The 15572-nt window shown below is 41.5% G+C and overlaps 1 protein-coding gene across 2 annotated transcripts; it reads right to left on the reverse strand.

Moving 5' to 3' along the window:
- Positions 1–1202: 1202 nt before the first annotated feature.
- Positions 1203–11994, reverse strand: LOC129189363 (mucin-2-like). 2 transcript variants are annotated; one of them, XM_054790988.1, is made up of 4 exons: positions 11747–11994; positions 3838–8373; positions 1999–2084; positions 1203–1892 (listed from the first exon to the last, which is right to left on the reverse strand). In XM_054790988.1, the coding sequence occupies exons 1-4, from the start codon at positions 11805–11807 to the stop codon at positions 1818–1820; spliced, it is 4758 nt and encodes a 1585-aa protein (XP_054646963.1). In that variant the 5' UTR covers positions 11808–11994; the 3' UTR covers positions 1203–1817. The 2 variants fall into 2 exon arrangements, with proteins under 2 accessions (XP_054646963.1, XP_054646962.1); XM_054790987.1 differs by having other exon boundaries at positions 3838–8394; positions 11747–11824.
- Positions 11995–15572: the final 3578 nt, after the last annotated feature.

Here is a 15572-nt window from a genome sequence, read left to right on the forward strand (position 1 = left end):
AACAGCAGACATGAAAACAACGTCACTGAGCCACCGCCACCCCGTCGCCGTCACGTGACCAGAGGTGAGCTTTGACGACAAGTCAACATAAAATCGGAATATTTCGACTGCCATGACTCACCCATGTCAACAATTTTTTTTTTTGTTTTTAATGAAATTGTACTGGCCTCACCGCCAGTACCCAACCAGCTTCATTTCAAGCATGCAAAACAATTGCAGTACATCACATGTTTACAATTGCACAATTCAACATGTCTGAAAGGAGTAGGAAGAAGCGGAGCTTATTTAATTGTACCCCTTCTCCATTTATTCAGCAATTACTGACAGTTGTTCACTTCCTGTGTTTAACACAGCCACGTGCGGCCAGGTCAGGCCATGAAAAATAAAATAAAACGAATAATACCAAAGCAAATATTGCACCCTGGCTTTAAAAATAAAACTGCAATACAAACCAAGCAGGAGCATTATACCAGACTCACCTGTTGTACAGCAAATTTGTCCTGGCAAAATAAACATACAGTCTACCTGCAGTGCATGACTAAGCTGCATAACAGGGCAGGTTTAAAAAAAAAAAAAAGGCACAAGACTGCAAGAGTCATGTCATGCAAGAGCTGTGTTTTCATTTCGCAAAATTAAGTTACAACCAAACCTCTGAGACTTTTGGCCTGAACATTTTAGCCAAATGTTTTGTCTGTGCGGGTGAAAATCAAGAGTAACACCGTCACGACAGCTGACATGATAACTATACCTCATTTTTGTCTAATTTCAGTGGCACTAAATTAAAAGTAACTATTAATATTAATACTAACTACTATTAACTATACGCATCCCTAGCCGCCAGTTGACTCTGACTGATCTAAAACAAGCAAGTTAATAAAGTCATGAATTTTAAAATCAATTTAAATGTATACTCAAGATCTAATTGTCATAATTTCACAATCTATAATTTTAGAATCTATAGTCGCACTAAAATAAACAATTTATATATATATTGTTAGATACATTACATACATACATGTTGTATATATGTTGGATATATATTATCCATCAAATGGATAAATACCCATACCAAAAAGTGCATGCATTATTTTTTCCGTTATCTATACTAATACCTATTATTCACAATTGGTGTTTGTATTTCAGTGGATCCATTAAAAAAAGACAATCATCTTGGTACTACTACATCTTAGTACTACATCCATTCAAACATCCATAAATTGACACTCTAAATCGTGATTGTCAAAGGGATTTTTTTATTAAACGATAAATAAGAATTAAAATACAAAAATGATTATCTCTGAATCACCAGAGAGCTAATTAATTGTAAAAACCAATCATTCAGGATCCATGGTACCACACATTCATGTGTGTGAAGAATGAATTAAAAGGTGCTAAAGGTAATTAAAGGTGCTCCATGGCTCCAAATGACATTATTTTCACCTCACAAAAATAAGAACACCGTCAGTGGCCAGCATATGCTACAACTAGTGGTTTCAGAGAACAGATGTAAAAATGTCCATGTTCTTCACAACTACTGTATGTGTTAAACAATACGAGATTTGTTTTTGAGCCGAGAAGGGGGCGTGGTGTGAATGGCGGTCTCTCACTCATGGCTTCTGCCCAGGCGTGTGTGCGCATAGACACGTACACACAGGCTCAGAGATGCTCACATCACCTTTCGGGTGATGTGGGGTCACGTGGGGTGTGGCTTGCATGCTCTGAGCAGGAAGAGGGCGGGTACTTCTGAATGCTAGCGCCTCCATTGCAGTGTCCAACCATGACAGACGGTAGACAATCTAGCAGAAGTACCACAGCTTTTAGGGGGCAGTCCGTTTAATTTTTGTGACATTGATGGTGTATGCTGTTCCTCTCAGAAGCTGTTCTCTGAAAAACTAAATGAAAAGAATGTATACATTACAAAAGCTATTTTTTTTTCATTTCCATGGTACTTGTATGATTTGTATGCTGCATAAAGAGCAGCAATTAAGTTTCACCTACCGATTCAACAAGTTCCATGATGGTGGCGTTGCTCACGTCGTCACGCACACTTAACGTCATCTTGAAATGAGCCAGTGATACGGGGCCTGTTGAGCGTAAAGGACAAAACAAACTAAGAAAAACTAAGTGAAAACAAACTAAGAAAAAAAACCCAATTTGAATGACACAGTTTACATAAAGTGTATTTTTCATTTCACCATTTGATGCACATACTGTATATACAGTACACTCCTCATTAAAATTCTAAGACCAGATGCAAATTGCAAAAATTTCCATTTTGCACTGTTGGATCTTTAACAGAGTTAGTAGAGCTTCAAAATGCAAAAAGAAGAAATGGAAGTTAGAACAACAAAAAAAACCAAGCAATTTATTGCAAACAACCATTAAATTGAAATAGACTGTTTGTCAGCTGATGAAAGGTTTAAGACCACAGCCTTAAAAAGCCAAAATCTGGGCAAAAATGTGGATTCAATGCCTTTTTTTTGTGAGGTATTCTCACATTCATGAGCTCTTGATGGCAAAGGCAAAAAAGCTTTCTCTCTTAGAATGTGGTCGCATTGTTGAGCTGCATAAGCAAGGCCTCTCGCAGCGTGCCATTACTGCTGAGGTTGGACCCAGTAAGACAGTCATTTTAAATTTCTTAAAAGAGCCTGAGTGTAATCCAACAAAAAAGTCAAGCGGTACACCCAAGATGCTTTCACCGGCCCTGAGCTGGAGATTCCAATTGGCTGTCCGTGAAGACATGGGACGATCCTCGGCCCAAATGAAGGTTGTTACTGGTGCCAAGTGCAGTGCAATAACCATCACATGGCAATTGCGAGAGAAGGGCTTTAAGAACAAAAACATCTTCGGAGGCTTCGTCTCCTTCAATGCCCGTTTGGAATTTGCGCAAGTGCGCCAAACATGGGACATTGAAAGCTGGAAGAAAGTTTTATTCTCCGATGCGAAAAAATGTATGGCTTCCATTGTTACGGGCATGACAAGGAGATCCCACATGAGATGTTTTCCAAATGGTGTAGTACAGGGGGCTTTTTCCTTCAGTGGAAAAATGCCGAACAATACTTTAGGTTGTGCAATGGTGTCAAACGGTAGCTGTCTATGTGGAAATGGTGCAGGGGGCATTCCTCATGACTGCAGGCCTTTGTCTGTGTGGTAATGACAGGACAGGTTTTTCAAAAGGACAACGCTGCAGTTCAAAATGCCTGCCTGACAAGGAACTTCTTCCAGAGGAATAACATCGCTTTTTTGGACTATCCTGCGTATTCTTCTAATCTAAATCCAAATTGAGAATGTTTGTGCGGATGGATAGCAGGGGATGTTTACAAAAATGGACATTAGTTCCAGACAGTGCATGTCCTCCGTGAAGCCATCTTTACCACCTTGAGCAACATTCCCACTAGCCTCCTGGTAACACTGGCATCACACATGCCCAAACCAGTTATGAGGGGATTAACAAGAATGGCCCAGCTACTCATTAAGCCCTTTTTGAAATTCCTTGGAACGTTTATTTCTATTTTAGGGGGTTTCAGGGTTTTTTTTTTTTTTTTTAGCAATGGTCTTGACTTTTTGATCAGCTGATGAACAGCCTATTTCTGTTTAATGGTTGTTTGCATTAAATTGCTCACTCAAAAAATATTGTGTCTCACTTCCATTTCTTCTTTTTGCATTTTGAAGCTCTACTGAGAGCCTCCTTTTAGATCCAACCATGCAAAATGTAAATTCTTGCAATTTTTCAACTGGTCTTAAAATTTTGATTCAGAGTATATACACACTAAGTATGGGAATATATACAGTAGCTAATTATACCAGTCAAAGAAATTAAATCAAAGAGTCACGTACCTTGGGGTTTCATGGGGCTTGTCAAGGTGGTTGTTGGAGAGTTTGGGAGTGTAGAAGCAGTGGCTGTTGTTGTGTTTTGGGCTACAGTGGTCACAGATGTGTTTGTGGTTGTTGCAAGTGTGGTATTTGTTATTGTTGTTGGTAATGTTGTGCTTGTTGTGTTTTGGAGTGGGGTTGTCATAGTTACAGTTGTCATTGTTGTTATGGTTGTATTCGCCGTTGGAAGCATGGTGTTTGTTGTTGTGCTGGCTGTGGGTATAGCAGTGTTTGTTGTGTGTTGGGTTGTAGTGGTCAAAGATGTGGTTGTCCTTGTTTCAGGTGTTGTGGAAATGGTTATATTTTGGGTTATGGTCGTCATATTTGTATTCGTTGTTGAAAGCATGGTGCTTGTTGTTGTACTGGTTGTGGGTATGGTTGTGTTTGTTGTGTTTTGGGGTGTAGTGGTCAACGATATGGTTGTCCTTGTTTCAGGTGTTGTGGAAATGGTTATATTTTGGGTTGTGGTAGTCATGGTTGTATTCGTCGTTGAAACCATGGTGCTTGTTGTGCTGGTGGTGGGTATGGTTGTGTTTGTTGTGTTTTGGGTTGTACTGGTCGAAGACGTGGTTGTCCTTGTTTCAGGTGTTGTGGAAATGGTTATATTTTGCGTTGTGGTTCTTATGGTTGTATTCGTCGTTGGAAGTGTGGTGCTTGTTGTTGTGCTGGTGGTGGGTATGGTTGTATTTGTTGTGTTTTGGGTTGTACTGGTCAAAGACGTGGTTGTCCTTGTCTCAGGTGTTGTGGAAATGGTTATATTTTGGGTTGTGGTAGTCATGGTTGTATTTGTCGTTGGAAGTGTGGTGCTTGTTGTTGTGCTGGTTGTGGGTATGGTTGTGTTTGTTGTGTTTTGGGTTGCAGTGGTCAAAGGTGTGGTTGTCCTTGTCTCAGGTGTAGTGAACATGGTTATATTTTGGGTTGTGGTTGTTATGATTGTATTCGTCTTTGGATGCATGGTGCTTCTTGTTGTGCTGGTGGCGGGTATGGTTGTGTTTGTTGTGTTTTGGGTTGTAGTGGTCAAAGACGTGGTTGTCCTTGTATCAGGTGTAGTGAACATGGTTATATTTTGGGTTGTGGTAGTCATGGTTGTATTCATTGTCGGAAGCATGGTGCTTGTTGTTGTGCTGGTGGTGGGTATGGTTGTGTTTGTTGTGTTTTGGGTTGTACTGGTCGAAGACGTGGTTGTCCTTGTTTCAGGTGTTGTGGAAATTGTTATATTTTGGGTTGTGGTAGTCATGGTTGTATTTGTCGTTGGAAGTGTGGTGCTTGTTGTTGTGCTGGTTGTGGGTATGGTTGTGTTTGTTGTGTTTTGGGTTGTAGTGGTCAAAGGTGTGGTTGTCCTTGTTTCAGGTGTTGTGGAAATGGTTATATTTTGGGTTGTGGTAGTCATGGTTGTATTCGTCGTTGAAACCATGGTGCTTGTTGTGCTGGTGGTGGGTATGGTTGTGTTTGTTGTGTTTTGGGTTGTACTGGTCGAAGACGTGGTTGTCCTTATTTCAGGTGTTGTGGAAATGGTTATATTTTGGGTTGTGGTAGTCATGGTTGTATTCGTCATTGGAAGTGTGGTGCTTGGTGTTGTGTTGGTTGAGGGTATGGTTGTGTTTGTTGTGTTTTGGGTTGTAGTCATAGGTGTGGTTGTGCTTGTGTCAGGTGTAATGGAGATGGTTATATTTTGGGTTGTGGTTGTTATAGTTGTATTTGCCATTGGAAGCATTGTGCTTGGTGTTGTGTTGGTTGTAGTGGGTATGGTTGTGTTTGTTGTATTTTGAGTTGTAGTGGTCAAAGATGTGGTTGTCCTTGTTTCAGGTGTTGTGGAAATAGTTATATTTCGGGTTGTGGTAGTCATGGTTGTATTCGTTGTTGGAGGTGTGGTGCTTGGTGTTGTGTTGGTTGTGGGTATAGTTGTGTTTGTTGTGTTTTCGGTTGTAGTTGTCAAAGATGTGGTTGTCCTTCTTTCAGGTGTTGTAGAAATGGTTATATTTTGGGTTGTGGTCGTCATGGTCGTGTTCGTCATTGGAAGCATGGTGGTTGGTGTTGAATTGGTTGTGGGAATGGTTGTGTTTGTTGTATTTTGGGTTGTAGTGGTCAAAGACGTCCTTGTTTCAGGTGTTGTGGAAATGGTTATATTTTGGGTTGTCGTAATGGTTATATTTGTTATTGGAAGCGCAGTGGTTGGTGTTCTGTTGGTTGTGGTTATGGTTGTGTTTGTTATGTTTTGAGTTGTAGTGGTCAAGGATGTTCTTATTTCAGGTGTTGTGGAAATGGTTATATTTTGGCTTGTGGTAGTCATGGTTGTATTTGTCGTTGGAAGTGTGGAGCTTGTTGTGCTGGTTGAGGGTATGGTTGTGTTTGTTGTGTTTTGGGTTGTACTGGTCGAAGACGTGGTTGTCCTTGTTTCAGGTGTTGTGGAAATTGTTATATTTTGGGTTGTGGTAGTCATGGTTGTATTTGTCATTGGAAGTGTGGTGCTTGTTGTTGTGCTGGTTGAGGGTATGGTTGTGTTTGTTGTATTTTGGGTTGTACTGGTCGAAGACGTGGTTGTCCTTGTTTCAGGTGTTGTGGAAATTGTTATATTTTGGCTTGTGGTAGTCATGGTTGTATTTGTCATTGGAAGTGTGGTACTTGTTGTTGTGCTGGTTGTGGGTATGGTTGTGTTTGTTGTATTTTGGGTTGTAGTCAAAGGTGTGGTTGTGCTTGTCTCAGTCGTAGTGGACATGGTTATATTTTGGGTTGTAGTTGTTGTGGTTATATTAGTTGTTGGAAGCATGGTGTTTGTTGTTGTGCTGGTTGTGGGTATGGTTGTGTTTGTTGTGTTTTGGGTTGTAGTGGTCAAATGTGTGGTTGTCCTTGTTTCAGGTGTTGTGGAAATGGTTATATTTTGGGTTGTGGTAGTCATGGTTGTATTTGTCGTTGAAACCATGGTGCTTGTTGTTGCACCGGTTGGGGGTATGGTTGTGTTTGTTGTGTTTTGGGTTGTACTGGTCAAAGATGTGGTTTTCCTTGTTTCTGGTGTTGTGGAAATGGTTATATTTTGGGTTGTGGTCGTCATGGTTGTATTCATCATTGGAAATGTGGTGCCTGGTGGTGTGTTGGTTGTGGGTATGGTTATGTTTGTTGTGTTTTGGGTTGTTGTGGTGAAAGATGTGGTTGACCTTGTTTCAGGTGTTGTGGAAATGGTTATATTTTGGGGTGTGGTAGTCATGGTTGTATTCGTCGTTGAAACCATGGTGCTTGTTGTTGCACCGGTTGGGGGTATGGTTGTGTTCGTTGTGTTTTGGGTTGTACTGGTCAAAGATGTGGTTGTCCTTGTTTCTGGTGTTGTAGAAATGGTTATATTTTGGGTTGTGGTATTCATGGTTGTATTCATCATTGGAAGTGTGGTGCCTGGTGTTGTGTTGGTTGTGGGTATGGTTATGTTTGTTGTGTTTTGGGTTGTAGTGGTGAAAGATGTGGTTGACCTTGTTTCAGGTGTTGTGGAAATGGTTATATTTTGGGTTGTGGTAGTCATGGTTGTATTCGTCGTTGAAACCATGGTGCTTGTTGTTGCACCGGTTGGGGGTATGGTTGTGTTCGTTGTGTTTTGGGTTGTACTGGTCAAAGATGTGGTTGTCCTTGTTTCAGGTGTTGTGGAAATGGTTATATTTTGGGTTGTGGTAGTCATGGTTGTATTCGTCATTGGAAACGTGGTGCTTGTTGTTGTGCCGGTTGTGGGTATGGTTGTGTTTGTTGTATTTTGGGTTGTAGTCAAAGGTGTGGTTGTCCTTGTCTCAGATGTAGTGGACATGGTTATATTTTGGGTTGTGGTAGTCATGGTTGTATTCTTCGTTGGAAGAATGGTGATTGGTCTTGTATTGGTTGTGGGAATGGTTGTGTTTGTTGTGTTTTGGGTTGTAGTGGTCAAAGATGTGGTTGTCCTTGTTTCAGGTGTTGTGGAAATGGTTATATTTCCAGTTGTGGTAGTCATGGTTGTATTCATCATTGGAAGTATGGTGCTGGGTGTTGTGTTGGTTGGTGGTATGGTTGTGTTTGTTGTATTTTTGGTTGTAGTTGTCAAAGATGTGGGTGTCCTTGTTTCAGGTGTTGTGGAAATGGTTATGGTAGTCATGGTTGCATTTGTCGTTGGAAGAATGGTGGTTGGTCTTGTATTAGTTGTGGCAATGGTTTTGTCTGTTGTGTTTTGGGTTGCTCTAGTCACAGGTGTGGTTGTCCTCTTTATAGTTGTTGTATTTATAGTTGTATCGGACATGGTTGTGTTTATTGTCATATTTTTCGGTGTTGTGGAAATGTTTGTTGTCTTTTTGGTCGTTGATGCCTTTCCTGTTGTCTCTGTGAAAGTTCTTGATGTGGTTGTAGATGCCTTGGTTGTAGTTTTGAAGGTTCTGATGTTGAGAGCATTGCTACTTCCTGCAGCGTTAGTTGGATTCAGAGATATGAGTGGTTTGTCACCATCCTTTTCTTTTCCCACAGTACTGGTTCCTGGAGTCATGGTCTGAGTTGAATCTGCAAAAATGGTCGTTTGACCTTGAGTTATCAGATTGTATGTACTGTACTATTGTATGTAATCGCATTTTCATGCATAGAGAGCCCCCCCCAATGATCAGGTTATTCACACCATAGTTTTTAAACTATTGTTCTTCGATATACCTCCATGGTTGAAAGCATTCGGTCTGTCATCTGCAATGCTGGTCAACTTTGATTTGTTCCGATTTGCAAACAGTTTCCACCATAGGAATTGTGCAACTATAACTAATTACAAGGTCAAACTGTAGCCATCATGAAACCTTCAAAGCTTGCGTTTGAATGTATTCCAACCATTATATCACGCCCTTTTCATGCCTTGAGTACGTAAGCGATGCTGGACATAACACACGCTCTATTTATTTGTTTGATGTCAGCTAATGACAGCAATTTGACAAAGTTTAGGTCCTAACGTTTTCCATCATTGAATGTATTGCAGTGTATGGCAACAACAACAACATGAATGTAAGTTGTTGATCACCTCTCTGAGAGTATGTGGATACGCTACGGAAAAATATGTGAATACCTACAGTAGGTGGTGAGTGACCAGTTATTTTATTTGAGCTAAATGACAATTTGCGGCAGTTTTTACTAATTTATTTGCAATTGTGAAGAATATATACATATCTTTTCTTTTAAACCACTCTTGGTAACAAATGCTAACCCGGTGGTTAACCCGGTGGTGGTGTACTCATGTTATTGGGTTGAAAAAAAGTAACCTTGAGCCAGCTGTATACGGTGTCCTTCACTATTCTAGCAATGTGTTTCAGTAACATTAAATTGTGGTAAATAGTCACCAAGCTGTTAAAAATAAATTGACCGTAACACAATAAAAAGTTAAAAGTAAAAAACACTCTCTTAAAGAATCACGTTGCGTCATCTCAAATATCAGCTAGCCTATTAAACTCACTCATTGATGCCTTCTGCACGGATGATCAACTTTTGGGTCAAGGTTGCATTATAAAAACAATAGTGCGGCACTTGCAGGAAGTACTCAGTCTCACAAATACTCAACTCCACATCCTTGTTTTCACCACCATCCACATTCCGTATTGCTGTGACGGTTCCAATACATCCACAGAAGGTCCCGAAGCAAGTTTGTCTACTTTGTCTTGTGATTGTACCCCTGCATATTCATCATCACGTTTCGTGTCCGTGTCCTTCACAAGTCATTAAAATTAATGGTGACAATTTCCATTGTTTCCTACAGCAAATTGTTTCTAAATTTGAACCAGTCTCGGGTTGACCATCATCCCGGAAAGGATTATGTTTGACCTTTTAAAGTCCCATCCATCCATCTTCTATGTCTCTTATCCTCACTAGGGTCACGGGTATGCTGGAGCCTATCCCAGCTTTTTGTTGTTTTTTTACAGTTTTTAATGCAGTATTATTATACTGCAGGAGTGTCAGTGAGGGCTACATGCTGAAAAAAGAAAGGATACAGCAGTCACTGACATTTTGTAAAGCACATATGTAGATATTCTAAGGCGTTTTATATATTTCAAGAGAAAAAACTGATCTCAGTTTTGTGGTATATGTGACAAAGGGTATAATTTGGATGAACTTCGGTCTTTGCTCTTCTTTACAATTTTAAATTTTTTTTTAAATGTTCCAAATATTTCCAAATCAAAATCCCCGTGCGTGGGTTTTCTGCGGGTACAACAGTTTCCCGAAGTCAGCTGGGATAGGCTCCAGCATACCCCCGTGACCCTAATGGGGCATAGAAAATGGATGGATGGATAAATTCTGCATAATGATGCCATACAGCAGGGGACCATTTGCAGATATCCATCCATTTTCTATACCGCTTCATCCTCATTAGGGTCGCAGGGGCATGCTGGAGCCTATCCCAGCTGACCTCGGGCGACAGGCGGGGTACACCCTGGACTGGTCGCCAGCCAATCGCAGGGCACATATAGACAAACAATCATTCACACTCACATTCATACCTATGGACAATTTAGAGTCGCCAATTAACCTCACCTGCATGTTTTTGGGAATGTGGGAGGAAGCCGGAGTGCCCAGAGAAAACCCACGCGCACACGGGGAGAACATGCAAACTCCACACAGAAATGCATTTGCAGATATGTTGGAAAAAATTAACAAAAAAACCCCCAGTAAAAAATGGGGAAAATAGAGCAAATATAAAGAGAAGGAGCTGAAATGTTAATGCTAATAATAATTAACTAATAAAAACTAATAAACTAATAATAAAATTAAGCTTTGTCTTTAACTACAAAGTTTTTTTACAAAATTAAAAAACGACCTCAAAATGACCTCAAAATGACCTCATGCATTGGACACTGCTGCCATAGTGTAGTGTAGTCTAAAAATTGAAAACATTTGTTTGTCATGTATATACTGCTCTACTACAATACAAATAATAACAAAAATAAACTGCATTGCTTCTATATACAGCCAGGGAAAAAATGATTAGATCACCCTTGTTTCTTCAGTTTATTGATCCATTTTAATGCCTGATACAACTAAAGGTACATTTATTTGGACAAATATAATGATGATACCAAATATAGTTCATAAGAGTTTAATTTAAGAGCTGATATCTAACAACTTCTATGGTTTTCTTGATCATAATCACTGAAGTTCTTACATGGATAGCTATAGGATTGTACTGCCAAAAATTCAACTCTTATGAGCTATTTTTGTTATTGTTATATTCATCCAAACAAAGGTACCTTTAGTTGTGAAGAAACAAGGGTGGTCTCATTTTTTTCCATGAATGTATATCCATGAATCTTCTATGCCGCTTATCCTCACTACTGTAGGTATGCTGGAGCCCATCCCAGCCGGCCTCGGGCGACAGGTGGGGTACACCGCCAGCCAATTTCAGGGCAAATACAGACAAACGACCATTCACTCTCACATTCATACTTATGGACAATTTAGAGTCACCAATTAACCTAACATGCATGTTTTTGGAATGGAGAAAACCCACGCACACACGGGGAGAACATGCAAGCTCCACACACAGAGATTCGAACCTAGATCTTCCCGATCTCCTGACTGTGCGGCCAACATGCTAACCACTAGGCCACCGCGCGGCCCTGACTTTCTATCTATATAATACATTCTTTTCAGTAGTCTACTTACGTGTGCATATATAAATGGAATTATGTGGAAAATTCAGGATGTCATTTCATTATGCTGTAAATAAACAAGTACAGAATGGTATATTGTACAATATCTCCCATCTTTGGTTTTAAGTATCAAATAGTTGCCCCAAAAATGCACTTTACTTTAAAAGTCACTTTACTACTTTGCAAATACTATGTCTAATCCAGAAACATTTAAAGCAAGCAACAACAAACAATCAGAAACATGAAAATGAAGTTACCTTGAGTAGAAGCACAAAAATAGCCAAATAAATATATCCAAATCATGAGTCTTCTCTCCATTGTTGGTCATGTCTCTCCACCCAACATCAATTAAGTGGTTCTCTCCTTTGCAGAAACAGACTTGTGTTTTTGCATTGTGTACTTTGCATGTGAACTGCTCCTCCCTCAGGAATTAAGAAAAGAGCGACTGCAGCTACTCTGATGCAACCTATAATAACATCCATTTCACAGGTTCAACAAGCAAAATAAGGAGCACAACACACACAATAAACTGGCAAGCAACTCCACATCATCAGGTTGTTTTATAGGATTGCTTTACCTCAGTGTGCCTAATGAAGTCATTAGAGAAAGCATGTTAAGTCGAGAACTTAAGATACATTTAACAAATATTGTTTCAATACAATTATGTTTGTATTTCTCTGATTGAACATGAAATACTGTGGAAGAGTTAAAGGACGGTGTTGTTAAATCTTTCTTGCTAAACATTATATTTGGAAATGATTTACCCCAAGATTTTTTTGCCTCTTGTTTCTCGTTCTTTGGACAAACGAACGGACTTAAGGGAATTACACTAACTGAGTAGTGAATAATGCCCAAAATGTCATGATAAAAGAAGGACACATACAAGAGGTGCGTCATTTTATTTCATTGTTTTCCCTTAAAACAGTGTTCTACTGTACGACAGTCTATACCGTAGTTCCTATGCAACAACAGTGTAAACTCTCTTGAGCTATGTCCTGATTTGTTTTCTTACTGTCACACAATGGACTCTTTCTCATGGAACTTCCAGCGAGATCTCCGTTGGTGTCAGATAGCTTTTAATAAAAAGACAAAACATTATCCTTATTAGCCAAGAACTCCCATTCAGGTGGTCAAACAGGTTTTGAGCGCATCTATTGTTCCAGTCACATCGTTCTCACTCTGCCTTCAAATATTCTTGAAGTATTATAGACCTGTGTTACTATGGTAATATAAATCATTAAAATATACTATTTACAGGTGTATTGTTTGGCTTCTCTGATATCCATTGTGTACTGTGTATGTCATTATTTCAAATATATACAATATTTCACTTGAGCAAAAATATTTTAGAAGACCCTTATGTAGAAGACCACTACGAGATGCCGTACCTCGCCCGGAAAAGAGGCACGCCAGGCCTGTGGGAGAGGTTCGCACGCAAGTGCCTGGTTGGCACATCACCATTATGTTAAATAATGACATTATTTAATATGCATGGTTTTGAACAGCCTATATAACAGTTGTTATATGTTGCAAAAAGCCTCTGATTATATGCTACTTTATTTGTCAGATGTACAGTGCACAGAAAAAATTGCTATCTGCATTGAACCCATTGGTGAGGAGCAGCGGACAAAATGGCTTTTTGAAGTGAACGATGGTAGCTAGCTCTTTGACGTGAACGAGCTGTAGTTTTTTTTCCTTTTCTTTTTTTTTGTTAAAGCCGCATGTGATTGGTCAAGATGTGCGGTGCCGTCTGTGCCGACAGACGCTTTGTGTTTCTGAATGCCGATCATCACTAAAGACTAGCAAAATCTGTTACTGGATGATGCCTTTTCAAAATTGTAGTCTTGCACATTTTAACTAATATTTGGTTGTGTAACATTTTGTTGATTTTTACTGTAAATAGTTGGAAATGTACAAATAACGCACAAAATCAGATTGGACCTTTTTGCTTAATTCAAATGGGTTTTTGTTTTTGTGTTTTATAATTAGTTTTTTGTTGTAATCTATTCCATTTTGCACATACAAATGAAGCCATATAAACGATAAACATTTGTTGTAGTTATATTGTAATATGTAATGTGTAACTTGTATGCATGTTCAAATAAACCATAACCATTTTTTTTTACATGAGAAATTAATATGACATGTATTTTGGTAAGAAATCAGTTGAAGCAACAAAAAAAATCTGAGGAGTCATTTGGGAGCCAAAAGAGCAGGCTCTTTTTAGAGAGCCAAGCCAAAAGAACCGGTTCCCTTAAAAGAGCTGAAATTTTCACGAGTGGGTGCCACACTTTAGTGCCTGGGGTCATTATCCAGATATTTTGTCAGTACTTTGATCAATGAATTTGACTAAAATTTAACCTGGAATGCCCCAAAATCAGGCATTAAAATCAAGGTAGAATTGTAACCATCCTGCTGTGATACATATTGTAATGCCCCTGGTTGTGGGGAAGGAGAGACTCACGTCGCCGATGCACTTCAATCGCTTTATTCACAGCGGAGAACTTTCCAACAGTTCACATTCACACCAGGGCTGCTGTAGGCCACAACCCACGCCAACATCCACAACAACTCCAACTTTCCCCCACACTTCTCAACACCCCCACCACTCGCTCGTGACGTCGCACCGCCACTTTCCAAGCCCCGCCCCTTAAAGGCCCAGGAACACAAATCACAGATATTACACTGCCCCCCTCTTTAATAAGCCCCTCGCCCCGAGGGGTCAACAACAAAATCCCCAAACCTTGGCGGCCTCCGCCTCTGTCTCTGTGGCCGGCCCTGGCTTGACTCCTGTGCGCCTCCCCTTGGCGCCAGCGGCTGAACAAGAACAACTGTGGTGGGACCCGGTGAACTTGAGTCCACCCCACGTCCCAAGCCAGCTGGTGAAGCAGGCTCTGCCTCGAACTGGGGAACATCCCGGCCCCTGTAAGGTGCCAACCGGTCCCGGTGCAGGGCAACTCTTCTGCCTCTAGGGGGAACTGCAACTCTGTAGACTACTTCCCCCACCCGCTCTAGCACCCTGCACGGTCCATCCCAATGACTGTCTAATTTAGGGCAACGCCCTTTTTTCCGTTTGGGCGTGAAAACCCAAACCAGCTCACCCGGCTGAAAGTCACGCCCCTTGCTGCGCACATCATGGTTCCTCTTCTGCCTCATACCAGCCTTCTCTAGCTGACCTCGAGCAAAGGCATGTGCCGCTTCCAGCCGATCCTGCAACTTCCGGGCATACTCCAGTCCCGGCCGGTCCTCTGCACTGCCTGGTGGCCTCCCAAACGCCAACTCCGCCGGTGTCCGGATCTCCCGGCCCAACATCAACAGGGCAGGAGTACAGCTTGTGGAACTCTGGACTGCTGAACGGTAGGCCATCAACACTAAAGGAATGTGCCGGTCCCAGTCACGCTGATGGTTAGAGGTGAGGATGGCCAGCTGCTGCTGCATAGTGCGATTAAACCGCTCCACTAGGCCATCACTTTGCGGGTGCAGGGGCGTGGTGCGAGTCTTTTGCATATCCAGACGCTCACACAGGGCAGCGAACACTCTGGACTCGAAATTCCTGCCCTGGTCACTGTGGAGGATGTCCGCAGTGCCAAACCGACTAAACATGCCTTCCAGGAGCGCATCTGCCACAGACTCTGCTTCCTGATCTGGCAGCGCATATGCTTCCGGCCATTTAGTGAAGTAGTCCATTGCACACAGCACATACTTGTTCCCTCTGTCCGTTTCAGGAAAAGGCCCCATAATGTCCACGGCTACCCTCTCCATAGGCGCCCCGACCCCTTGCTGCTGGAGTGGTGCGTGCGACTGGTCCTGGGGCCCCTTGTACGCTGCACACTGGTCACAGCGCCGGCAGAAGTCCTCCACATCTCGTCGGTGCTGACCCCAGTAGAATCCCTGGCGCAGCCGTCTGAGGGTCTTTGTGCTCCCGAAATGGCCTGACCCGGTGCCTCCATGACATGCTCTCAGCACCGCCTCCCTGAGAGCTACAGGCACCACCACCTGCCACCTCTCTTCCCCAGTCGCTGGCTCCTTCCAAGCACGCTGCAACACACCATCCTTGATGCGCAGCACTGCAAACTTGCTCCA

Source organism: Dunckerocampus dactyliophorus, chromosome 10 (genome assembly GCF_027744805.1).
Source record: "Dunckerocampus dactyliophorus isolate RoL2022-P2 chromosome 10, RoL_Ddac_1.1, whole genome shotgun sequence".
NCBI lineage: Eukaryota > Metazoa > Chordata > Actinopteri > Syngnathiformes > Syngnathidae > Dunckerocampus > Dunckerocampus dactyliophorus.